This window comes from Danio rerio, chromosome 22 (genome assembly GCF_049306965.1).
Source record: "Danio rerio strain Tuebingen ecotype United States chromosome 22, GRCz12tu, whole genome shotgun sequence".
Taxonomy (NCBI): Eukaryota; Metazoa; Chordata; class Actinopteri; order Cypriniformes; family Danionidae; genus Danio; species Danio rerio.
The window spans coordinates 13,897,805-13,925,214 of record NC_133197.1 but is presented as its reverse complement, the minus strand read 5'-3'; the positions used below and the strand labels follow the sequence as shown (position 1 = coordinate 13,925,214).

Sequence of the window (27,410 nt, the reverse complement as noted above, 5' to 3'; positions counted from 1 at the left end):
ACATTGTGTGCCTGCTGGGAAATGTCTTTTTTTTTTTTTTGTTGTTTAATTGTAAACAACAAATTTAAACTGGATGAAATGTTTTTCAAGACTTAAAGACTTGCCAAAAATAAATAACTATAAATAATAAAATAAAAAACATTTCTGTTGACGTTTTTAAACAACCTATCACATCCTAATTTAATTGTAATCATGCACGTAAAAAAATTTATTCTTAACTCATTATTTACTCACCCTCAAGTGGTTTCTTTCCTCTGTTATACACAAAAGACGATATTTTAAAGAATGTTAGAGACCGGTAACTATTGACTTCCATTGTATGGAAAACAAATACTATGGAAGTCCAACAAAAAAAAAAAAAACACAAATGTTCAGTTTTGCGTGAACTATCCCTTTAACTGTCTTGTTTTAAATGTGCCATCCCTTTTCTCAGAAGTCTTTTTTGTTGATCTTTTTAGCATGCAAACGGAGTTTGGATCCCTGAAGAGGAAGGCAGAACCAAAGCGTCCTTCCTGAGCTCTAAAGCGGTCGATTGCTCCGTCCCACGAATCACCAACATGGCCGTCGACACGATGGACTTTACAGCCAGCGAGCAGCCCTACGCCAGATGGGAGATAAAGGTACCTGTCCATCAATCTCAGTGACGGAGATCCGTCCGAGAGTTCAGTGATTGATTTTCCTCTGCCATTTTTTATTTTGCACCGGCAGAATGAATCAAAATGTCATCGGTCTGATAAAGGAAGGCCATCTTTTGTGATCGAAAGATGAAGCACAACTTTGAACTCTGAAAAAAAAATGTAATTACGCAGAATGTCTCCTTCACACTTGTGGATTTTAATGGTTAAAATCAGCTCGAATTTATGCTGCTTGTTTGAGGGCTAGCTAAACGATGCATGCCTGGGCTTTCTAAAATATTATATCACATCGAAATCATCGAAGCGTGAGATAGAGGGGAGCTTTTTCGTCCTGAATGACAGCCGCAATAATTTTTTACGCCCATATAGAAACCAATTTAGCTTTAGCTTTAAGTATATGGCTAACATAAACATTAAAAAGTCAATTGAGGTGTTGTGATCATTGACCTCATCGCTTTGTCCCAAAGTGGGACTTGATCTACGCGTGTACGTGTTAATGAGCCTGTTTACTGATGTAAAAAATGAAGAGGGGAATCATTAACATGAATTTTAATGTTTAAAGCGCCACAGGGTGTTTCTGAAGGTCAAAGCAAAGGTGCGTTGGTGAGGTGATGCATCTGGAAATCCACCTTCACTCTTGCTCGCATTAATCTCTGAGGCTTGTGGGATTAACACTCACCGAGGGGTTGAAAAATTAACAGCGCTTTTGGATTTACCCAAACTGGGGTTGCTGAAGGTGCTCTGAAGTGTTACAAGAAGATGGACGTTTTTGCATCACCTGCCATTGGAGAGTGAACTAAGGAAGTTTATCGACCAAATGCAATTCCGGATATGTATTTTGCATTAGCTAAATGAAACATTTCTTTGAAAGGTTATAGCAGGGTTTGAGATTTCTCATTTCCATGCCACTTTATAACCTATTCTGTAGGAACAATAGAGTAAAGAGTCAAAATGTAGCATGTGTAGGGTTGAATCTCATGTCTGATCTTTAAAAAAGTACCATATAATACAAAATGAACTGCTTATTCTGACTGAATATGATCTTTAGGACATAAGTTTATTTAGGATTTGACCAAACAACCTTCTGCAGCACAATTTAACCCTTGAACATGTCTGATGTCAGGGCTTGAAATAAACTTTTTTCTTGGTAGCACTTGTGCTTCCAACTTCAGCAAAAATGTAAGAGCACCAACAAAAAAATGATGAGCACCACTAAAAATTATATATTAATGAATTTATTGTATTTGAAAACAGCAATCAGGACTAACAAAACCATACACAACAGTCCAACTAATGCTGCAATGGTGATAAATAATTATAAATATGAATGATGATAATAACAAATAAATTACATTTATTCATCTTTTCAGAGTTTTCTGATATACAAAGTCCTGCTGTTAAATTATGAAAAATAAATGGAAAACTATATAAAAAAATGGTTTGCATCAAATAAAAACAAAGCATTTATATAAGAAATTTAATTTTTGCACTATTGTTTTCATGAGAACCAACATAAGATCTACACTGCAAGGAAGGCCGATCACCATTTCTTCAAATCGGTGAACGTTTTTAGAAAAAAATGCTTCCAAATATATTATGAGTATGCATATATTGAATTAAACCAAAATGGTTGCAATTTCAAGCCCCGGATCCTTATAATAATGATTAGAATGTTCAGTGCGTCACACTATCAGCATCTAAATCCAAATCTGCTTTTCCGCATTTCGATCTGAGCCAAAGAAAGAAGCTTGCGGGGCTTGTCAAAAATGTATTATCAGTCTTTTCAAACAAATATTTATACTTATTAACACACATTACTAATATTTTTTACCTCGAATTATCATAGCTGTCATCATTCTCAAATAAAACGTCATATTGTCATGTCATATTTACGTTCAAAGCTTCTTTTGGGATATTAAAATTAAGCATTGCATGTCTGTCATCATATTTAATTAAGTCATTACCTTAAAAATACAATCTTTTTGGTAATACAGCCTATAAGTGTAAGGTTAGGCTACTAAAGTTAGACTACCTGAGAATGTCCGCACCTCACTTTCATGTTCACTTTTACAAGCAGGGGGAAGGCTTTTTTAGAGCAATGAATATGCTGTTTTTAAAGTATATAAAGTAAAGTTTTTGCCAATAGAAAGTTATGTTTTTGGTTATTAGGAAGTTGCTAGGCAACTGAGGCGTGCATATTTGAAGTCATTGGGAAAAGTATCAGACAATGAAATGTGGTCATTTAGACTGCTATGGTAGTTCGAGGTAGAAATAACCAGAACTTTTTTTGAGTTTTGTCATTTTAATTAAATATTGAATTAATTAATAATGTTAGAACAAAACATACACACATTTAGTAAAAAAAATATATTATATGTGTCAGATGTCAGTTCAAAGTTTAGACTGACTATTAGCTAAATATAAATTTAACTTAAAAATTTCCTTGATTTGCTAAGACTCCACTGATCAACCTTCTGTATCACGAAGTAAGTGAATTTTTATGAACTAATTTCAAGAGGAGCATGTGATATGATTCGTTATCAGCAATAAACCAATCAGATTGATTCAAGCCTTTACTTAGTTTTAGAATTATCCCGACTTCCACCTCATCTCCTCCTTTTCCTCCTTTAGCAGGGGCAGCTCTCACCTGTGCCTGAGCTTAATTATTAATTGATGTCCTAGGCTCAATTATCTATAAGCTCAGGGGTTCTCTCCTGAAACAGCATGCCAAACCTGCTAATAGCGTCAAGCGAAATCTAAGTGTAAACTCTTTAAAAGCTAATTTAATGTTTGTGTTAAACATGTTTTAAAAATTATCATCATTCACACAGCATTAGTATCTAAACCTAATCTCTCTTTTTCTTCTTCAGGTGACTAATGATGGACAGCAGTACAGCGATGGCAAGATTTTAACCCTTTATGATGGTATTTGCCAGATATGTGTGGCTCCTTCTGGAATTTGTAAACTTAAGGTAATCATATACTCAAAGGCTTATGAGAAACAGAATTCATTTTTTATTTAGTGTACAGTTAGCATAGGGACAGTGAAAAATACAAAATGTCCACATAATTTTAAACATGTGGATTAAATAATTTTTTATTTTTTATTTGTTTAAAGACAGCAAAAAATAAATGAATATATACAAAACTTATTGGTATTTGGAGGTTTTAATAATTAGATTTGACATAAACATCAGAATCATTTCCATAAATGTTGTCTTTAATATAAAGTGTTTACGTTCATTTGTTTGATCCCACCGGTCTCCTGTGTGACCATAAAGGCAGTGTCTAATAGTATAATAATGCATAAATAAAACTTAAACAATAACATTTATTGTATAATGTATGAAATATTTGAATGCATTTCTTAAAATGGTTCATTATATATATATATATCCCAGACAGCACACATACGTTGGGCCGACGTCGGCCGAAGGTCAACACGTCGGCCCCTTTAATTCTAACATCGGTATATGGTCGGCCAAACATACGCATGATCGTTCGGTCGTGTGTTCTATTGTTCCAGCTCAACAAACGTCGGCTCTGCATCGGTTAACGACCAGAGGCCGACGAAGCACTTCATAAGCACTTTATCTCTCATGCCCATGAATGAATCCGGCATCATATTTTGTTTACAAGTAAGTTTTTGCGTGCATAATAAATTAGACAAACGCGAGATGCATCATGTCTACTGCGTCGGTCGGTCCAGCTTTAAATAGCCTACATTAATGCAGTAAAACTGACCAAAATGCCTACAATACATGATTTCAATTCATTAAAATATAATTTTTTTTATTGTTATGCTTTAATAATGAAAACGTTGTTTTTTTCTGGTGTTAACTGCTGTTTGCTTTTTTTATTGTGGCTTTTTCTAATACATTTTCCCAGTGTAAAAATCAAGTATGTTCTGCATTTCGGCTGTTTATTTAAAATAAACACCTTTTTACAGAGTGACATCTTTGTTTTATATATACTTGCATTTATATTTATTGGTTATTTATTTTTGACAGTGAATCTGATGCACAAATAAAGTGTTTGTTTTGTAACAGATTAGTAGGCTATAAAGCTCGTCTTAAAGATAATAGCGTATATAAAACTGCTAAATACATTTTAAATTCAAGATATAAAATACAAGGTTATTATTTAAATTGTCTATGAAGTGATCATGTTAATAAATGTAATACTGCATGACTTTGATGTGCGCGCGCGCGTCTCATTCCAAGACTGGAGCGGAGAGGATGTTGCTATGGGAAACGAAGCTACAACACGACACGACACCACCTAAAAGACACAACACGACTTCTCTTAAGCTGCCGTTTTGACTGTTTTCAGGTAAGTTTAGTCCCTAAAACAAAGCAAATAATACATAAAACTGTTCCTCACACTTTTAATATTGGCAATTGATGAATATTCAGTTGAATATTATGTTATATAAGAGTGGTAAGTCTTCGTAAAAGTCCGTTAGCATATTAGCACCGGTAACGTTAGCGTCGGGGTAATATTACGTTAACTTACTTAATGTTAGCTCTTGTTAAACTTGTTTGTTAAAGTTTTGGATTTTATTTATTCTTTATGTGTAGATGAGAGGTTTTGTCAATGTTTTATTGAATGCACTCCATATGTAGTCTAAAATACGCATTGTACTGTAAAGGACCGTGAATCAGAAGTTCAATCGTGTTTTGATATTTCATGGTATCTTAAACAAATGTTAAGTAAAAAAGTGTTCTGTGGTTTCAGGAGTGAGAGAATAACCCCCTGCTACAGAAAATATAACACAAGATTCCTACATTTCTGAAGGGAACTGATCACAGAGATGCAGAAAAGACAGGTAACTTTAAGCAGAGGATTAATTCATATGAATTTCCATTGCACATCATTATGCACACGCTACATGTCTATATATTATGCATCTGTTACTTGTCTTTATTGCAGTTATTTTAAGAACGTTTTGACTATGAAACATGTGAGTGGTATTAAATTTCACATCACATGATTCTTCAGAACTTAATAAATATGCAGATTTGCTGCTAATGAAGTAATATTTGTGATTTTCATTTTGTTTAATTTTTTTATGATTAATTGATTTATTAAATCTTAGAAAAAAGTTTACACTACATTATTTGTCATCACATCTGTTTTTAGCATTGATATCAATCAGAAATGTTTCTTGAGCAGCAAATCAGCACCATTTGATAATCACCATTATATTAGTTCAACCTCAAGCACTAAATCAACATCTTAAAAAAAGATTTCTGAAAGATCAAGTGACACTGAAGACTTGAGTAATGATGCTGAAAATTCAGCTTTACATCATAGCTATAAATTACATGTATATTTACACCGTTCACCCATCCCTTACACCTTAACTCATCCTCAAACAAGTCAATTTAAGCCCTAAATGAATACATTTTGATTTGTACAGGCATGATATGCAACTTGTATTCAGTCGTTTTGTTTTTTTTTTCTTTTGCTTTTGTTTTCCACATCAACTGAAAAGGAGGTCAAAGTTTAACCTAAGTGCCGTGTAGCTGATGAACATCTTTATATGTAAGTATATTTTTGACTGACTGCCAGACACTTGTCAAACAGTGATGAGCAAACGAGGGGCCGTTCTTTTAAAAAGATCAGGGAGATGCAAGTCTGAAGATAAATATACATTTTAATTCAAAATTGATTTATCTGTAAATATTTCATAATGTTTTGAGATATGTGCCCTATATCCATTTAGATGTCCATCCATGTTTAAAATACTTTTAAATTTAACAACGGCTGCAAGTTATAAAAACATAAACACAAAAATGTTAAAGTAAATTGAGAAAACATTTTCATCAGTTTGACAACATAGACAATCTCACAAATAACATAGAAAAAGTGACAAAGCTGTCTTCTTTGTCTGTGTTTTATTACTCTCTTTGCACTCTCGGCCACTGTATGTAACAGTGATTAGTATAATGTGACGGTAGACAGATGAGGAATGTGAATATGTAGTTTAACTTTAAGGAGCGTTACTACTGGAACCATTTTTTGTACAAATATATATATATATATATATATATATATATATATATATATATATATATATATATATATATATATATATATATGTATTGATTTACCTGTTAAAAAAATTAAGCAAAAAATTTATTATCAGGTAGATCAGCTCCTGACAGACATGTTAACAGGTCAGTTTAACTCTTATTAAATTCATTCATTCATTCATTTTCTTTTCTGATTAGTCCCTTTATTAATCTGGGGTAACCACAGCGGAATGAACTGTCAACTAATCCAGCATATGTTTTATGCAGTGGATGCCCTTCCAGCTGCAACCCATCACTGGGAAACAACCATATACGCTTATTCTCACTCATACACTACAGACAATTTAGCCTACCCAATTCACCTGTACCCCATGTCTTTGGACTTGTAGGCAAAACCGGAGCACCCAGAGAAAACCCACTCAAACGCAGGGAGAATTTGCAAACTCCACACAGAAATGCCAGCTGATCCAGTCGAGGCTCGAGTCAGCATCCTTGCTGTAAGGCAACAGCACTATTGTGCCACCACGTCATGCTCTTATTAAATTATGTTTATATAATGTTGTGTTTCAGTACATGCTATTTTGGAAAGACAAAATATATTCATAAGCTCTCAGAAAATTCAATAAGACAATTAACTGCACAATTACTTGAAATGTGTGGATGGGATTACATTATTTGTTAACCCAAAGTGAATTTCTCTTTCTTTGCAGTATTGGATGCCTGATTGCAGTTCAACTCCAAACTCAGTTGGACCTGCTGATCAGTGTCTTCAGTATTACCACAAGCTACTGGGCAGATGTGTGGACACGACAGCTATGAGCCAAACTTGGGACGTTTGGTTTTTAGGTAATACCAGTTACAAAGTATTCAGTAAATTGCTTATAATAAAAGATGCTCACTGCTTACCCCCTTATAGTTAAGTTGTTTGCAGTTTCATTGTTGTAAAAATACCATACTTTTTCCTTTTTTATCAGCAGGTGGAGAGACCGTCTGGGCAGCAGAAACAAGACAACTAATCATAGTTGAGTTGAGATTAGTATTATTAACTTGACTAGTTTGGTTGCAGACTTGTTCAATACTTAACAATTTGTAGAAGTTACAAGATCAATGGTCCTGCTATCAATGTTTTTGTAACTTAAATTCATTACAGTTTAGATACAATCAAATGTCCAAACCATCTCTGAGGGAATGACATCAAGGAAACAGGATCAAAAGATCATTCATTATAGACCGTTTCATAGGTAACAGCACATCCTTTGTGAAAAATAATTTATTTTTGTGTCATCATCACAAGACAAAATACATTTCAACTGATTCCAGTTGGTTGTATTTTTCAGGTCATTCTGTTCTCCTGGTGGTGAGGATGTGCAGAGGCTGTATTTGTGCAGCTGTATTCACACATACAAGCAGCCGACAAAGAGTTCTGGAGCAGGACAGACAGGTAGTTCACAGTGGCTAGGCTAGAAATTTATACTTGGGTGGCCAGAAAGTGGCCTCCGCTATTTTGGGGGGTCCATACAAATAAACCAGTGTAAGCTATACTATTGCACTGAAAAAATTAAATGAAAGAATTAATTAATCGGTTGAACAAAAAATATTTTAACGAAAGCTTAAGTATCAAGGTGGCAATATACAGTATCTGTTACATTGTAGTACATGAGCTGGCTAATACAGACTCGTAAACGTTTAGTTGTTAAGATTAGTTAAATACTATATCCTCTACTTGAGACCAGCTGCATATACAGCTTTAACTGAACTGAATTTAACTAGAACTACACCAGCATTCCAAGTGCTCTAGACTAGCTTTTTGCACTGGTGCGTCTAAAATGTTTGATGGCATTGCATTTAACGCTGCAATTTTACATGTTCATCTTTTTTTTAGATCCCAATCCATATAGGCAATATTGACTTGTAAATGATTAACTAAAATCGGGTCAACACACATTATGGGGATTGTGTGTAGAATTTTGAGGAAATTAATGAATTTAATCCATTTTGAAATAAAACTGAAACATTAAAAATGTGGAAAAAGTAAAGCGCTATCAATACTTTCCGGATGCATTGTATATGGTTTTTAGCGCGTTATCAAAGACTTAAAAAAATAGTCCAACATTATCTACAGCAGCAAAAGACCCTCCACATCAAAAGCTACTGGTCAGCTCACGATTCAGCAAACATCTGAAAAACAAATAGCTTATTATGCCTTCACAAGAAATCAGTGTTTTAATGAAGAGTCTAATGAAGATAGTACTATTTTATTAAATTATTATTTAGCCTGGCATGTTTACTGTTACAAAATATTTTAAATGTTTCTTAAAATAAAACATATTGTGTTCAATGGGGAAAAAGTAGCTGCTTTTTACACAGAGATAAAAAAAAACACATTTCAGAGCAGTAATCACAATACTGTGAACCTGTGATATTTTTATCCAAGATTATACCCTCAGAATCTTATACCTGCCCATTCCTAGCCAGTTAGTTAAAGCATTCAGTCTTTTTTTATTTATTTTTTTCAGTTGTCCTATATTCTGTTTTTCTATGTTCTTGGAAATGCTGCTGTGCATGAAAATGTGACGATATATCCAGGTACTATAGTTAATTCTGAAATAAATCTTAAAATGAAACAATATTTAAAAATGCAATATTTAATGTGTCAGACACTAAATAAACATGTCAATTCATTTATATTAATCTGATTCCTTAACAGGGCAGCACGGTGGCGCAGAGGGTAGCACGTTTGCCTCACAGCAAGAAGGTTGCTGCTTCGAGCTTCGGCTGGGTCAGTTGGCGTTTTTGTGTGAAGTTTGCATGCTCTCCCCGTGTTGGCGTGGGTTTCCTCCGGGTGCTCCGGTTTTCACAAGTCCAAAGACATAGGTGAATTGGGTATGCTAAAATTGACCATAGTGTATAAGTGTGTGTGAATGAGTGTGTATTGGTTGCAGCTGGAAGGGCATCCGCTGCGTTAAACATATGCTGGATAAGTTGGCCTTTCATTCTGCTGTGGCGACCCCAGATTAATAAAGGGACTAAGCCCAAAAGAAAATGAATCCTTAACAGTTAATATTGGTATAATGAGCAGTAGTTGTCATTTATGTAAATTAACCATTTGAGCGTGCTTAGTTTGGGGTATGTTGTGCCATTAAATTGTCAATTGTCAATTTCTACATTTTAAATCTGCTTTAGCTTTCTTCTTTCCTATGAACCTGGAAATATAAAATATATATTTTTTTGGTTTTTAACAAATTGCTTATTTTATTCTTAGATTGGTGTACGCTGATGGTCTGCTGAGAATTCTGCTGAGTTTACATTTACATTTACATTTAGTCATTTAGCAGACGCTTTTATCCAAAGCGACTTACAAATGAGGACAAGGAAGCAATTTACACAACCAAGAGCAACAATGAATAAGTACTAAAGGCAAGTTTCAGGTCTGTAAAGTCTAAGAAGGGAAGTGTTAGTAGTTTTTTTTTTTTTTTTTTTTTTTTTTTTTTGTACAATTAGTGTGATATTCAAAGAGGCAATTGCAGCTTAGGAAGTGAAGTGGAGACTAAATAGTTGAGTTTTTAGTCGTTTCTTGAAAATAGCGAGTGACTCTGCTGTTCTGATGCAGTTAGGGAGTTCATTCCACCAACTGGGCAGATTGAGCGTGAGCGTTCGCGAAAGTGATTTTTTCCCTCTTTGGGATGGAACCATGAGGCGACGTTCATTCACAGAACGCAAGTTTCTGGAGGGCACATAGATCTGCAGAAGTGAGTGCAGATAAGAAGGTGCTAGGCCAGAAGTCACTTTGTAGGCAAACATCAGAGTTTTGAATTTGATGCGAGCAGCAACTGGCAGCCAGTGCAAACGGACTAGCAGTGGAGTGACATGTGCTCGTTTAGGTTCATTGAAGACAACTCGTGCTGCTGCATTCTGGAGCAGTTGAAGAGGCTTGATAGAGTTAGCTGGAAGCCCAGCTAGTAGAGAGTTGCAGTAATCCAGTTTGGAGAGAACAAGAGCTTGAACAAGGAGTTGAGCTGCATGTTCAGATAAGAAGGGTCGGATCTTTCTGATGTTATAGAGTGCAAATCTGCACGATCGAGCAGTTCTAGAAATGTGGTCAGAGAAGTTTAGTTGGTCATCAATCGTTACTCCAAGGCTTTTCACCATTTTGGATGCAGTAATGGTTGCCCCATCCATCTGGATTGAAAAGTTATGGTGTAGAGTCGGGTTGGCAGAAACTACAAGCATTTCCGTTTTTGCGAGGTTCAGCTGAAGATGATGATCTTTCATCCAGTGTGAAATATCCAACAGGCAGGCTGAGATACGAGCTGGAACCGAGGGATCATCAGGATGAAAAGAGAGGTATAGCTGGGTGTCATCAGCATAGCAGTGGTAGGAGAATCCATGTCTCTGGATGACTGGTCCTAGAGATGATGTGTAGATGGAGAAGAGAAGTGGCCCAAGAACAGAGCCTTGAGGTACCCCAGTGTTTAGATGCTGTAGGTTGGACACCTCTCCCCTCCAAGACACCCTGAATGACCTGTCAGAGAGGTAAGATCTAAACCATTGTATAACAGTGCCCGCAACGCCCAGTGACTCAAGCGTAGATAGCAGGATCTGGTGGTTGACAGTGTCAAAAGCAGCTGACAAGTCCAGCAAAATGAGGACTGATGATTTAGAGTCTGCTTTAGCCAGTCTGAGATCCTCCACGACCGAGAGCAGGGCAGTCTCAGTTGAGTGGCCTTTCTTAAAGCCGGATTGCTTGTTGTCCATGAGATTGTTTTGAGTAAGAAAGTCCAGGACTTGATTGAACACTACTTTCTCCAGAATCTTGGCCATGAATGGAAGCAGGGATACTGGTCTGTAGTTTTCAAGTAGCGTATGGTCCAGGTTGGGTTTCTTTAGCAGTGGGGTTACCCTAGCCTGCTTAAATGTAGTGGGGAATAAACCAGAGTCAAGAGATGTGTTAATTATGTGAGTCAGTGTTGGTATGACTGCAGGAGAGATGGCTTGCAAGAGATGAGAGGGAATGGGATCGAGTGGACAGGTGGTTGCATGGCTAGATAGCACAAGTTTGGACACCTCAGACTCAGAGAGCTGAGAAAAAGAGGTGAGTGTGTGTGGTGTTGGTGTTGTATCTTGCGTGTTTGTTGTAGGTGCAGCAAATTGAGCACTGATTTTTGCAGTTTTGGTGCAGAAGAATGTAGCAAAGTCATCAGTAGTAAGTGTGGAGGATGCGGGTGGAGGAGGAGGATAGAGGAGGGAGGAAAATGTTTTAAAAAGTAGGCGAGGATTAGTGGCATTGTTGATTTTCAGACGGTAATACGTCTGCTTTGCAGAAGTAACCTCAGCTGAGAAAGAGGACAGAAGAGTTTGGTATGTTAAGAGGTGTGCAGGATTTTTAGTTTTCCGCCAAATTCTCTCTGCAGCCCGAAGTTTTGAGCGATGCTCACGGAGAGCATCCGAGAGCCAGGGTGCAGGAGGACTGGCACGGGCTGGCCTGGATGCAAGAGGACATAATCGGTCTAGACATGATGCTAGTGTGGAGCAGAGTGTATTAGTGGCACTGTTCGAATCAAGTGCAGTGAGTTTGCGAGATGGAGGAAGAGAGTCTGAAACAATGGTGGATAGTCTATTGGGTGAGAGAGATCGTAGGTTTCTGCGAAAGGTAACCAGTGTTGGAGTGTGTGGCGGCTCAGGAGTAATGTGGATGTTGAGAGACAGAAGGAAATGATCAGATATTTGTAGTGGAGTTACTATTGTTTGATCAGTGAAGCAGTGTCGTGTGTAAATAAGGTCTAGCTGATTACCTGATTTGTGGGTAGCAGAAGTAGGTGCTCTTTTTAGGTCAAAAGAGGCAAGCAGAGTCTGAAAGTCTGCAGCTTGCGGTTTGTCAACGTAAATGTTGAAGTCACCTAGCACCAATAAGGGAGTGGCAAAATTAGAAAAAGATGAGAGAAGAACATCCAGTTCATCTAGGAAGTGACCTAATTTACCTGGTGGGCGGTAGATGACAACCACATTTATGTAGAAGGGGTGGATAATGGTGACTGCATGGAATTCAAAGGAGCTGATTGTTGGCAGGGACGGTATCAGAGTAAATTTCCATTCTTTGGAAATTAGTAGTCCAGTCCCACCCCCTCTCCCTGTCTGACGAGGAGTGTGGGAAAAAGAGAAATTAGCAGAAAGAGTAGCATGTGTAGCAGTGTCCTCCGGCCTCAACCAGGTCTCAGTTAGAGCCATGAGATTATAGTCAGAATATGTAGCTATGGAGGTAATAAAATCTGCCTTGTTAACAGCTGATTGAAAATTCCAGAGGCCCACGGAGAGAGAGAGTTGTGAAATAGCAGATACATGTATTGAACGAAGATTGAGAGGATTACGCCTGCAGCGTACCTCCCGTGTTTTGCGAGTGTTAGTAACAACAGGAATTAGAAGACACATACTAAAAGTGCACTGACAACAAAAGATAAAGTAAAAAAAGAAAGTAAAGTACTCAAGTGCTTTGTCGGTGTCTTTGCTCGGTGGAGTCGCGCAGGTAGAGTCGATGGTCTTTACCCTCGTCGGTCTTCACACGAGGCGGTCTTCACACGAGGCTGCCGCGACCGCTGCCGCGGTGAACTAGTTGTTTATATAACCCCTAAAGCACTAGCTGATTGAATTCAGCTGGACACGCCTCGAGAGTCAAAACAAGGGCCGAAACTGAGGCGGACGACGCGAACCGCGTCTGCGTTCGCTACACAAGCTCTTATAGTAACCAAGGAAACAGTGGCTAAACAACTTCTAGTATTATACACAACCGAAAGCAAGTTTAAATGTCCTACAACTTTACACAAACAGCTGGAAACAAGTCCTCAAACCATACACAACAACTGAAACAAATCTTAAATGTACTTACAGGCTGCTGTTCTAGATGCTGCTAAAGTGCTTCTCCTGCCGACTAATGCTACCGTGCTCACTATATAGTGGTTACCTGGCGTTTGGACACGCCTCCCGAGTCAAAACAAGGGCCGAAACTGAGGCGGACGACGCGAACCGCGTCTGCGTTCGCTACACAAGCTCTTATAGTAACCAAGGAAACAGTGGCTAAACAACTTCTAGTATTATACACAACCGAAAGCAAGTTTAAATGTCCTACAACTTTACACAAACAGCTGGAAACAAGTCCTCAAACCATACACAACAACTGAAACAAATCTTAAATGTACTTACAGGCTGCTGTTCTAGATGCTGCTAAAGTGCTTCTCCTGCCGACTAATGCTACCGTGCTCACTATATAGTGGTTACCTGGCGTTTGGACACGCCTCCCGAGTCAAAACAAGGGCCGAAACTGAGGCGGACGACGCGAACCGCGTCTGCGTTCGCTACACAAGCTCTTATAGTAACCAAGGAAACAGTGGCTAAACAACTTCTAGTATTATACACAACCGAAAGCAAGTTTAAATGTCCTACAACTTTACACAAACAGCTGGAAACAAGTCCTCAAACCATACACAACAACTGAAACAAATCTTAAATGTACTTACAGGCTGCTGTTCTAGATGCTGCTAAAGTGCTTCTCCTGCCGACTAATGCTACCGTGCTCACTATATAGTGGTTACCTGGCGTTTGGACACGCCTCCCGAGTCAAAACAAGGGCCGAAACTGAGGCGGACGACGCGAACCGCGTCTGCGTTCGCTACACAAGCTCTTATAGTAACCAAGGAAACAGTGGCTAAACAACTTCTAGTATTATACACAACCGAAAGCAAGTTTAAATGTCCTACAACTTTACACAAACAGCTGGAAACAAGTCCTCAAACCATACACAACAACTGAAACAAATCTTAAATGTACTTACAGGCTGCTGTTCTAGATGCTGCTAAAGTGCTTCTCCTGCCGACTAATGCTACCGTGCTCACTATATAGTGGTTACCTGGCGTTTGGACACGCCTCCCGAGTCAAAACAAGGGCCGAAACTGAGGCGGACGACGCGAACCGCGTCTGCGTTCGCTACACAAGCTCTTATAGTAACCAAGGAAACAGTGGCTAAACAACTTCTAGTATTATACACAACCGAAAGCAAGTTTAAATGTCCTACAACTTTACACAAACAGCTGGAAACAAGTCCTCAAACCATACACAACAACTGAAACAAATCTTAAATGTACTTACAGGCTGCTGTTCTAGATGCTGCTAAAGTGCTTCTCCTGCCGACTAATGCTACCGTGCTCACTATATAGTGGTTACCTGGCGTTTGGACACGCCTCCCGAGTCAAAACAAGGGCCGAAACTGAGGCGGACGACGCGAACCGCGTCTGCGTTCGCTACACAAGCTCTTATAGTAACCAAGGAAACAGTGGCTAAACAACTTCTAGTATTATACACAACCGAAAGCAAGTTTAAATGTCCTACAACTTTACACAAACAGCTGGAAACAAGTCCTCAAACCATACACAACAACTGAAACAAATCTTAAATGTACTTACAGGCTGCTGTTCTAGATGCTGCTAAAGTGCTTCTCCTGTCAGAAGGGATCCTCCTGTCAGACAACCTCTCCAAAGTACAATAGGACTAGTAAGTAACATCTTAAACATACACTACTGTTTCATAGCTTTTAGGTTGGTATGGTAAATTCTCTTCTGATAGTGTCAGCTTTATTTAATTAATACAGTCAAGCAGTAATACTGTGAATTTAATACAATGTATATAATTAATAGTGTCACAGGATCCTTCTGAAAAAAATAGTATTCCAATGTACTGATTCTCTCCTCAAGCTGTTTTTTTAAACATAATAATAATGTAATGTGGTATCTGAAGATTAGACATATATTTAGATACACATTTATACTAACACAATGATACTAAAAACCAAAAAAAATTCATTATGATTTCACAAGGAATTTAACTTTCAAATGGCTTTTCTGAAAATTAGTGCTCAGACACACTCTTTAAGTTTAAATTAAATTACACATTTTAGCTAGGCACTTGCATAACACATACTCCAGTTATATGTCATGAAACAAATAATATTTATTTGTGGTAATATGAAGTGCTGCAATGCTAATCTTTCTCCTTTTGGATTCTTGCTTTATTTAAGGGCTCCCACTACAAGGATTAGATTTGGCTACTGCAGTCCTGGTTTGGGCCAGCCTCACTTGTGAAGACTAAAAATGAAGACAAAATACAAGAACAATTTAGAGGATGGCGACACACTTTTTATTCCACCTATATATCCCCTTATATGTGTAAGCAACATTCCACAAGAATAAAACAAAACTAAATGACAGGTTATGTCTTTTAATTTTATCTGTTTTCTTGGAACATTGTACACAATTTACAACCAGTTTATATATATATATATATATATATATATATATATATATATATATATATATATATATATATATATATAGGTCAGAGCAAGAAAATGTTATGTTTTCTTCTGTAGAAAGTCTTATTTCTTTTATTTATATTTTAGTTTTGAATAAAATAAAAAAAAACATTTTAAGGTCAATATTATCAGCCTCTTTAAGCAATTTTTTTCGACTGTCTACAGAACAAACCATCGATATACAATAACTTGCCTAATTACCCTAACCTGCCTAGTTAAGCCTCTAAATGTCACTTTAAGCTGTATAGAAGTGTCTTGAAGAATATCTAGTCAAATATTATTTACTCAGTTATTAGAAACGAGTTATTAAAACTATTGTGATTAGAAATGTGTTAAAAAATATTTCCGTTAAACAGAAATTAAGGGATTATATATATATATATATATATATATATATATATATATATATATATATATATATATATATATATATATATATATATATATATAATCCCTTAATTTCTGTTTAACGGAAATATTTTTATATACAATATATATATATATATATATATATATATATATATATATATATATAATGACAAAATCTGTTTTGTGTCGTGCATTAGAGTTTGCTTAAAAAACTGGTTATCTCTGAGAAAGTATTGTTATTTTTTATTATTGATGTGTTATTAGTTCAGAGGAGATTGCAAATTGTTGAATGCCATTTATAAAAAAAATTGTACTACAGACTTTAATAAGATTTTATCAGACAATTATTTTAATCTGTATGATTTTATTTACTACTGTAAATATTGTTTGCTTGGTATTTATTTTGTGTTTGTGTCCTCTTTTATTATTGTAACTCCCTGAGGAAAGTCTTTTGGATACTGAACACATGACTGGTATTATCTTGTATTTTAAGATTATAGTCTTGGAAACATGCATTTTCTTTAACACTATTTAAGAAATTATAAGCATTATAACATGTGCTTACACAAGTTATTTGTGTTTTTACTATAGTAAACTATAGTCACCCTTAGTGTACATGTTTTGAAGTACTTGTAAATATTCCTATGGTCTTAATATAAATGCTGCAATGAACTTTGTATTTAAAATCTTTATTGCACAGTAGCTTAGCCATGGTTATAGTACAACTTGTTGTTTTTGTTTTAAACGTGGTAAAACATGGTTATGTGTGATAAAAGTATGTTAATCTATTTGTATGTTTGTGAAAATATTAATAAATCTTCAACTGTTATTGAGAGTGGTGTGTCGTGTTTATTATAAATAAGCAGCTGCTGCAGCTAGTGGTCCATAAGTATGAGCAAAACGCCTGAGAACAGCGCCTCCGCGGCGCGGCCGGTATTTCCGGTTGCGTCGTCCTAACATCGGCCGGACAGCGTTTCCGATCATTTGCCGACGTCGCGGCGACATTTTGCCAATTAGCAAACGCTCCCTGAGCGACATCGCACCGATGGAATTTTGAAAATCGGCACGACGTCGGCCCAACGTATGTGTGCTGTCTGGGATATATATATATATATATATATATATATATATATATATATATATATATATATATTTATTTATTTATACAACAGTTCTGTCTGGTTCTCAAATCTGATTGGCTGATAGCCGTGCGATATTCTGCAATATCAGAACTCCTACAGCCTCTTTACCCTTTGTGTATTACTCCACCCACATACAACCAGCAAAAAGCAGACACCACAGATCTAAAGTTTAAAAGATGCTTGCTCAACTGTTTAACTGTCAGCTTATGATTTGAATCCGGAAGAAAGTAGTTCCTCATACAAAAGGGTTTTTGAGACATTTCATGTTTTATTTTGTTTTTATATGCCCAATTATGCCGTCAAACTGTTGTATAAACGCAATATCACACTCGTAGCAGTGCGATATTGCTGTATATCAGCACTAGTGGGGGCACTAAGGCACAACGCACGCCTCCCACCAGTGCCGATATACAGCCATATTGCACTGCTACTCGTGTGATATTTCTCATATACACACACACACACACAGTTGAAGTCAGAATTATTAGCCCCCCTATATTATTAGCCCTTCTGTTTATTTTTTCCCCAATTTCGGATTAACGTAGAGAAGATTTTTTCAGCACAATAACTGATTTATTTTATCTTTGCCATGATGACAGTACATAATATTTTACTAGATATTTTTCAAGACATTTTTATACAGCTTAAAGTACATTTAAGGGCTTAACTAGGTTAATTCAGTTAACTAGGCAGCTTAGGGTAATTAGGCAAGTTATTGTATAATGATGGTTTGTTCTGTAGACTATCGAAAAAAATATAGCTTAAAAGTGCTGATAATTTTTACCTTAAAATTGTTTTTTTTTAAGTTAAAAACTGCTTTCATTCTAGCCTGAATAAAACAAGTAAGACTTTGTCCAGAAGAAAAAATATTATCAGACATACTGTGAAAATTTCCTTGCAAGCATCATTTGGGAAATATTTAAAAAAGAAAAAAAAATTCAAAGTGGGGCTAATAATTCTGACTTCAACTATATATAAAGATCGTTATCCATATTTATATATTTATAAGCTATATAATCTCATTTAAATACAGAACGATTTTGAGAAGTCTGTACATTTAGTAAATAATGCCATATCTCAATATTATTTAATATTTAACAATAACAGATGGATGGATGGATGGATGGATGGGATGGATAGATAGATAGATAGATAGATAGATAGATAGATAGATAGATAGATAGATAGATAGATAGATAGATAGATAGATAGATAGATAGATAGATAGATAGATCCCTTGTTTTTTTTTTTTTTTAAATGATCAGATATTTAGAAATATCCATGATTATCCTGCACTCTTCCCTTCCCTGTCCCTTCTGTTCATTTATCCATCTGTCCCTCATCCTGAACTTTATATTCACCATGCGCAAAAAAAACTTCCTGCACTAACGGCCTGGATTTTCCACTGTTAAAATAAGTCACAGAGGATGCAAGTTTATGCAGTCAAAAGGCAAAGAGTCTGTCACAGCCATTTAGCGTCTCAAGCGTTCAAGACAACAGTGGTTCGCGAGGCCACAAGGGTGTGCGTTGAAAAATCAAACACAGCGCGGATGTGGAAAACAGACAATGGCAGAGATTATTCACGACATCAAGACTAGAAGACTGACAGAGTAACCGATCCCTTGAGCACCTGATGTCCTCTTCCTCTCTCGCTCACTCGCTTTCTCTGGATTCGAGCTGCCACATGGCGTGTAATCTCAGCGTGAGAGATGAGTTATCTAGGTGGATCCGTTTGGTCTGTGTTTATCTTCTCTGCTTTGCCGCGGATGTCCTCCGGGCGTTGCGACTTACACGTCCCTCTGGATATTAAAAACTTGAAATATAGAGATTCTATCAGCGGCGGGCTTTATGCTTTGGTGATTTATAGCAGAGACAACTGGGGTTTATCTTACAGGTTTGACAGAGGAAGTTGGTTTTGAGATGCGGTATAACCGTAAGCAGTGGCAAAACAGCTCCGCACTGGTGGATATCAAAAATCCCACCTCTTTCTTTTTAACTCAAGTGGGAAATTTTAGTACTAACAGTCAGAAGGCTGTGAGTTCGATTCCCATCTAGAGGAGAAACTGATGAAGCCACAGTTTTAGCATTCTTCATGGCACTAGATGTTGATTTTAAGGATATCTATAAGGTACTGTGCTTCAAAAAAGGGACAAAAATGAGCATTTAGAAGGTAAAGACCTGATATAAACATTCAAAGCGTGCAGTTTGTCACTTCCGCATAAATGGATCAATGTTTTTTTTTTTCTCATAATTTATTTTCTCATCAAATCTTCTGACCAATCAAATGCTCTAGTAGTATCTGACATGTCCCTCCTTCATTCAAAACGCTTCACTTAGCTTTTCATGCACTTGAGCTCAACCAGCCTGATCTCACAAGGAAACGTAACTGTCTTACGTTTTGTCAGTTTATTGGCTAATTTGTACACATTTGTATAAGTTCAGTTGTACAAAAATGTACAATTTTAAAAAGGAGGTGTGGCACCCAACTCTACCCCTAAACCAAATTGTAATTGGGGGATGAGCAAATTATACTAAATTGTATAAATGAGATCATATTTATTCATATGAATGAGCAACTAAATCAAAAAGTTTTGAACAGCCATGAGATAGCATTGGTTCAATCGCTTTTACTGTCAGAACTTTGTTAAAGACGAAATGCGATTGGCTATAAATGGGAGGAGCAACTACACTGAAAAAAATGACTCAAAGATGATGTCTTGGATTTACTAAGATTGTTTTTTTTTTTTTAGATAAGTGGCTGTAAACAATTTATTTGGAATTTAAACTAAACTAATTAAGCTGAACATTGCTGAATTATGATTATTTTTTGTTTAAATTCAACTCATATAAATTGTTTGCTACAATTTTGCAGACATAATTTTGTTTTCTGTGTATATGTCCATGTTCATGTTTCATTTGAGATTACATTAAATTATTATTTAAATATTAATTTAATTAAAAATTAGCACATTTTAAAGCAATTCACAAGACATTTAAAGAAATGGTTGACCCAAAATAATAATTAATTTTCCCATATTTTGATCACCCTCATGCCATCTTTTGTGTAGTTTTTATTTATTTTTTTGTCTGTCAGATGAACACAGTTTGAGTAGTTTTAGATTATGTCCTGGCTCATCCATGCTGTAAAAATGTATTAAACAGTGACTTTTATTTTGAAGTTTCCAATGTGCACACTGTAAAAATGTAATGACATAAGAGCAAGGTAACAAATATTTTTAGGTTGATTTAACTTACTTTATTATGTTAATCAGGTTTCAACTACAATTTTGAAGTTATACAAAGTTTAATCTAATATTTTTTAGACAGCTTGATTGATTGTAAGTTGAGATGATTAGAAAAGTTCATTCGATTCAACTAACAAATTTATTGCAGCAAGATATTTTTACAGTGCATTAATCCATTGTCAAACAAACCCATAAAGCACCATGTCTTATAAAGCACGTATAATTATATATTTTTAATTATACAGGGCATCCAGAAAGTATTCACAGCACTTAACTTTTTCCACATGTTTTATGTTACAGCATTATTCTAAAATGGATTGAATTCATTTATTTCCTCAAAATTCTACTCACAAAACCCCATAATGACAATGTGAAAAAAAAAAGTTTTTTTTTTTTTTTAAATGGTTGCAAATTTATTACAAATAAAAAACCTGAAAAATCATACGTACATAAATATTCACAACCTTTGCCGTGAAGCTCTAAATTGAGCCCAGGTACATTCTGTTTCCACTGATCATTCTTGAGATGTTTTAGCAGCTTAATTTGAGTTCACCTTTGGTCAATTCAGTTGATTGGACATGATTTTAAAAAGGCGCACACCTGTCCATATAAGGGCCCAGGGTTGACAGTGCATGTCAAAGCACAAACCAAGCATGAAGACAAAAAAATAGTCTGTAGACCTCCAAGACAGGAGTGCCTAGAGACGCAAAGCTGGGGAAGGTTACAGAAAAATTTTGCTGCTTTGAAATTTCCAATAAGCACAGTGGCTTCCAATCCCTGGCCTCGTAAGTGGAAGATGTTTGGAACCACCAGGACTCTTCCTATAGCTGGCCAACCATCTAATCTGAGTGATCGAGGAGAAAGGGCTTTAGTTAGGGAGGTGATCAATAACCCGATGGTCACTCTGTCTGATCTTCAGGGTTATTCTGTGGAGAGTGGAGAACCTTACAGAAGGACAACCATCTGTGCAGCAATCCACCAATTAGGTCTGTATGGTAGAGTGACCAGACGGAAGCCACTCCCCACCTGGAATTTGCCAAAAGGCATCTGAAGGACTCTCAGTCCATAAGAAAGAAAATTCTCTGGTCTGATGAGACAAAAATTTAACTCTTTGGAGTGAATGCCAGGCATTACGTTTGGAGAAAACCAGGTACCGCTCATCACCAGGCTAATAGCATCCCTACAGAAAAGCATGGTGGTGGCAGCATCATGCTGTGGGGATGTTTTTCAGCAGCAGGAACAGGAAGACTAGTCAGGATAGAGGGAAAGACAAATGCAGCAATGTTCAGACATCCTGAATGAAAACCTGCTTCAGAGTGCTCTTGACCTCAGACTGGGTTGACGGTTAATCTTCCAGCAAGACAATGACCCAAAGCAAACCGCCAAAATATAAATAGAGTGGCTTCACAACAACTCAGTGAATGTCTATAAGTGGTCCAGCCAGAGCCCAGACCTAAATTCCATTGAACATCTCTGGAGAGACCTGAAAATGGCTGTACACCATCACTTCCCATCCTACCTGATTGAGCTTGAGAGGTACTGAAAAGAGGTACGGGCAAAAATTCAAGCCAAGCCTGTGGCATCCTATTCAAAAAGACTTGAGGCTGTAATTTCTCCCAAAGGTGTCTCAACAAAGTATTAAGGAAAGGCTGTGAATACTTATGTACATGTGATTTTTCAGGTTTTTTATTTTGAATAAATTTGCAACAATTTCAAAAAAACTCTTTTTTCGCATTGTCATTATGGGCTATTGTGTGTAGAATTTTGACAAAATAAATGAATTTAATCTCTTTTTGAATAATGCTGTAACATTAAAAAAATTTGGAAAAGGTGAAGCACTGTAAATACTTTCCATATGCCTTGTAAATTCCAATCCAAACATGCTTATCAGAAGCTCCGTAAATAGATGCTTCTTGCAGGAACCGTGCACTTACCCCACAGTTTGCTTACCTCAGAAGACGACAACTAACTAAAAACCAGTTGGCTTAGCGTTACTGTATGACGTCATACAGTGTATTTCTCTTACAATGTTGTGTACATGCATTTACCTGTCTGATGTCATGCGTCATACATAGCATACGTCAACCGCTCGTAATTATGCCTTCAGAAGTCAGTGATTGGAGTTTAAAGTTTAACATTTTTAATTTATAAGTTTAATAAGACATGCGTTAACCACCTGGCACACAGCTTATTTTTACGACAGATTTATGCTCTTTTGGAAACTTCACAATAAAAGCCCCTAAACACAATCATACAGCATGAAAGCATTTTAAATAACTTTGTTCATCTGACAGAACAAAAAAGTCATATACACTGAGGATGACTCGCGGGTTAGTAAGTAATAAGATAATCACAATTTTGGGGTGAACTATACCTTCAAGAAAGGGATTAAATGTTTTCTTTCTCTGTCTCAGGAGAAGACGTGTAATATAGATGGGATGTGTTTTGCTGATGGAGATTCCAGCCCCTCCATTCCGTGTCTCCTGTGTAACTCCACTGCCTCGAAATACACCTGGTCCATTAATCAAGGTAAACACAGCCAAGCCGAGAGCTGATGGCATTAGCACGTTAATGAATGTTGTCTGTACTTGTTGTCATCCTCATAGAACACTTGTAAACGGTTATTTCACCCTAAAATGACTATGCTTTTATTAATTAATCAGCCTCATATTGTTCCAATCGCTTGAGACATTTGTCTTAAAAATACAAATTAGCCTATTTTAGGTGAGATCTGTGAGCTCTATCATCCTTCATAGAGGTTTCTGACTCATTGAAAATCTAGAAAAAATCCTAAAGGATCCTCAAAACAGACTACATGCCTTCAATTGGATAAAATACTATCATACTTTTGTGAGCATCTAAAACAAAAATAAGAACTTTATTTAACAGTTTCTTCACTTCAGTGTCAGTATAGTGTGCACATGCACTGTGCAGTGACAAATACTGCTCCGGATACCCGATACAAAGCATATCCTACTGTAGGTTATATGTTGCGACCAATCTTGAGCCATGAACGTGTACCCTGTATTGACACTGAGAAGCAGAAACTGTTTTTATTTTATTTTGTTTTTGTTTTATATGCACAAAAAAATATTCTCGTAGCTTTTCCGTATACTTTTTCTCGTATACTATTCCGATTAAAACACTGTTAACACATGTAATGATTTTAAAATGTTTTCGATGCCTTGCTGGACTTGAATTTGGATCATTGATGTATATTGGGGATGAGAGAGCTCTGGGATTCATCTAAAATATCCTAATTTGTGTGTGTTTTGGAGATGAACTCAGCTCTCAGAGGTGTTGTAACGACATATGAGAGAGTAAATTTTTTTTTTTTTTTAGTGAACTAACCCTTTAAGCTACAAATTAGTTACAGATTTTAGCAGTCATGGGATTTATTTGACCCAACACCCTTCTGCATGACCCATTTCAAAGTTAATTTACAAAGTAGCTTTCAGAAACATCTGAAAATACAAGTTGTGGTATAGTAGTTAAAAGTAATAGTCATTCTTCAGACTCATTAAGTCTTGGTGCTCATATAGGAGATGTTGTGTTAAATCCCATTTCTGCTTTTTAAAGCAAAACTGATTTAACATAAACACAAACAGAATGAAAACAACACCTTAGTGATTTACTGCACTGTTCAGAGTTTACTTTAATGGTAATAAAGTAAAGGTAGTAATGGTAGTAAAGGTTCTAAAATACTGGCTGAAAACATATGCTGGATATGCAGGTGGTTTATTCCGCTGTGACGACACTAGCTAGGAAACAAAATGAATGAATGAATAAATAAATGTGCCATGGTTAATGTGGGGGTCGAATCCCATACTTGCTCTTTAAAATACCATTATATTTATATATATATATATATATATATATATATATATATATATATATATATATATATATATATATATATATATATATATATATATATATATATATATATATTTATATATATATTTATATATATATATACAACTACTTAGATTGATTTTCTAAAAAGTTTTGCTGAAATTTGCCCTGGGACTTGACCTAACAACCTTCTGCTGCACAGTTTAAAGCTATTTTATCTATAGCCATGCTGTCCTCAATTCATTATCTATGGTGCTCATTGGGTGGACATGTGGTCTAGTTAATTACATGAGAGATGTGGGTTTAATTCTCATCCCTGCCTAATAAAAAAGATTTTAAACTCACTAAATATAAACTTTGCAACATCGATTTATATATATAAAAAAATGGGACTTAACCTTACAACCTTCTGCAGCAAAATGACCTTTTAATCAAATGGTAATTAAGTCAGCATAAAGATATGAAATACATTCTGTAGACTAGCATTTAATGATCATGCGACAGATGCACAGGGCTATGATGAACATAGGGCAGGTGTGTGTTCAAATCCCCACTTTTTAATAATAAAAATTGATACAAATTTAAAACAGAATTTGACATTTACAGTTTTAATTACTATCCGGGACTCAACCCTACTACCTTCTTCAGTACAATATAAGGTAATTAAATGATTATGAGAACATTAAAAAATAAGTTTGACTGATAACTTTACTGTATATGTTTAACTGAAAATTGTGTGAGGCCTGGACTGTGTCTTTTGTTATCAGACTATAAAAGAAGTACAGTAGATCTGAAAAGGCACACTGCTCTTGCTCCAACTTTCAGTACGTTTGAAGTTAAAAGCTCAGCTTTACTAACAGACTTTATTACAGCAGCTAACACAGACATTATATGGTGCGTCAGCTGGAACATCCTTGCTGTGAATTTCAATTAGCTGAGGTTTCATTTTGGGAGTTTTACAGGGTTGCAAAAAACGAAGGAGAGCATTAGGCTGCTAACTTTAGTTTTGGTTTTATTATCACACTGTGAAGACTTCAGGATTGTAGTAATGCTCAATATTTCAGTAGTTTCTTCTAAATACTGTTTTTGTTTTTTTTTTTTGTTTGTTTTGAGTATTGAACTTTGCTGGAATGTTTTAGTATGGAAAAACTAAATTTACCACAAATAAGAGGTGTTGATGAGCCAGATCCAAAGTGGAGTAAATATTAATGCACTTTGATGTACACTGTTGTTTCTCCAGTTGATTCTATAACATTGTAATGTAATGCATTAATTTTATTAATTATTAATTAGTATTATATACACATTTTTATAGTATGTAGTTACACTGCATACATATTAGGTGTTTTATATATGTATATGATTTATTATATATTTTATTTGTAAAATTTCTATTACTATTAATATTTTAAAAGATATTTTAGTATTTCATTATTAATATTATTATTATTATTATTATTAATATTATTATTATTATTATTATTAATCTTGTTTTTGTTTTATTTTATTCTTATTTTATTCTTATTAATAATATTATTATTATTATTATTGTTGTTGTTGTTGTTGTTAATTATAATAATAATAATAATCATCATCATCATTAATATCATTATCATTATCATCTTCATATAACATTATTGTTATTATTATTATTATTATTTATTATTATTATTATTATTATTATTATTATTATTATTTTGAATACTACTACTACTACTACTAATAATAATAATAATAATAATAATAATAATAATAACAATAATAAAAATAATAATAATAGTAATAATAATGTTGCTATGATTTATTAGTATTAGTAATATTATTTAATTATTTATGAGTCATTATTATATTTTTATAATATTAATTATAAATATATATATATATATATATATATATATATATATATATATATATATATATATATATATATATATATATATATATATATATATATATATATATATATATATAATATTTAATTATATTAATTGTACAAATATATCATCAATAAACATTACTATATAAATACTAATATTCATGCTATTACACTAAAATATACTAATTAAAGACTAATTTATTTTTGGGGTTGATTATTAGTTTTTAAAATAATAACAATAAACTATTTTTGTTTAGTTTATTATTTCTTTATCATAAATACACCTTTCAACTGATCTGCATGAACTGTACGTATTTCTTTAAATTGGAAATAGCTAAAACTGTTGCATGGCTTTTTATATATGTTTTATGGCATTGATTCATGAACTTTATAAACTATACAACTAATTGCACAAATCATATTTAAGACTAAATTCAAATATCTGAGGTTTTTGAAAATTGCTCCTAGTAAATTAAGCACACACACACGCATGAATTGTGAGTTGTCTGGAAAAAAAGTAGCATTTCAGCACAAGCTCTCTCTTCTCCTGCCAAGCATACAATTATATACTGACAGAACTGACTGTAAACATCCGTCTGTTTGCCTGTGCTTTAAATGAAGACCAGACCGATGTTGCACACACACACAGCTTTAAGGAAGATTTCAACCATTCGCCTCATACACCCACTTATCTTCCTCATAGTTATTTCCCTTGCGTTCTCTGCCGTGATTTTTTTTTCATCATTCCAGAGCAAAATTGAGTCCAATTCATTCATGCAGACACATTAAATTAGACAGATGATCATCAGAGTAACATCTTAAAATTGAAATGTTAAGTGATTCAAATGAGCATTTATACCGAAGCAGAATTATTCCATAACCGCGGAAATCAGTG

At 35.2% G+C, this 27,410-nt stretch overlaps 2 protein-coding genes across 8 annotated transcripts in view; one reads left to right on the top strand and one right to left on the bottom strand.

The window, feature by feature from the left end:
• The window catches only part of si:ch211-246m6.5, a 133,452-nt gene that overhangs the window by 53,817 nt on the left and 52,225 nt on the right, over positions 1–27,410 (top strand). Inside the window, exons 14-26 of one of the 7 annotated variants that reach the window (XR_012397812.1) lie at positions 459–620; positions 3,506–3,607; positions 4,859–4,967; positions 5,373–5,463; positions 6,133–6,182; positions 7,063–7,170; positions 7,384–7,519; positions 7,648–7,914; positions 8,011–8,114; positions 9,190–9,259; positions 9,381–9,452; positions 15,126–15,211; positions 15,735–15,898. Coding sequence is in view for 1 of the 7 variants with exons in the window: in XM_009296212.4 (XP_009294487.1) it covers positions 459–620; positions 3,506–3,607; positions 23,199–23,313 (379 nt within the window). In the remaining 6 variants the exon portion in view is untranslated. Of the gene's footprint in view, positions 1–458; positions 621–3,505; positions 3,608–4,858; positions 4,968–5,372; positions 5,464–6,132; positions 6,183–6,871; positions 6,933–7,062; positions 7,171–7,383; positions 7,520–7,647; positions 7,915–7,993; positions 8,116–9,189; positions 9,260–9,380; positions 9,453–9,935; positions 9,976–13,555; positions 13,591–15,125; positions 15,212–15,734; positions 15,899–23,198; positions 23,314–27,410 lie in introns of those variants that run through there. The other 6 variants (XR_012397811.1, XR_012397813.1, XR_012397814.1 and 3 more) reach the window with 6 other exon arrangements.
• Positions 9,977–14,362, bottom strand: LOC141380189 (uncharacterized). Its single transcript, XM_073937424.1, has 2 exons — positions 12,652–14,362; positions 9,977–12,570 (listed from the first exon to the last, which is right to left on the bottom strand). Exons 1-2 carry the CDS (start codon positions 13,097–13,099, stop codon positions 10,202–10,204), a joined length of 2,817 nt encoding a protein of 938 aa, XP_073793525.1. The 5' UTR covers positions 13,100–14,362; the 3' UTR covers positions 9,977–10,201.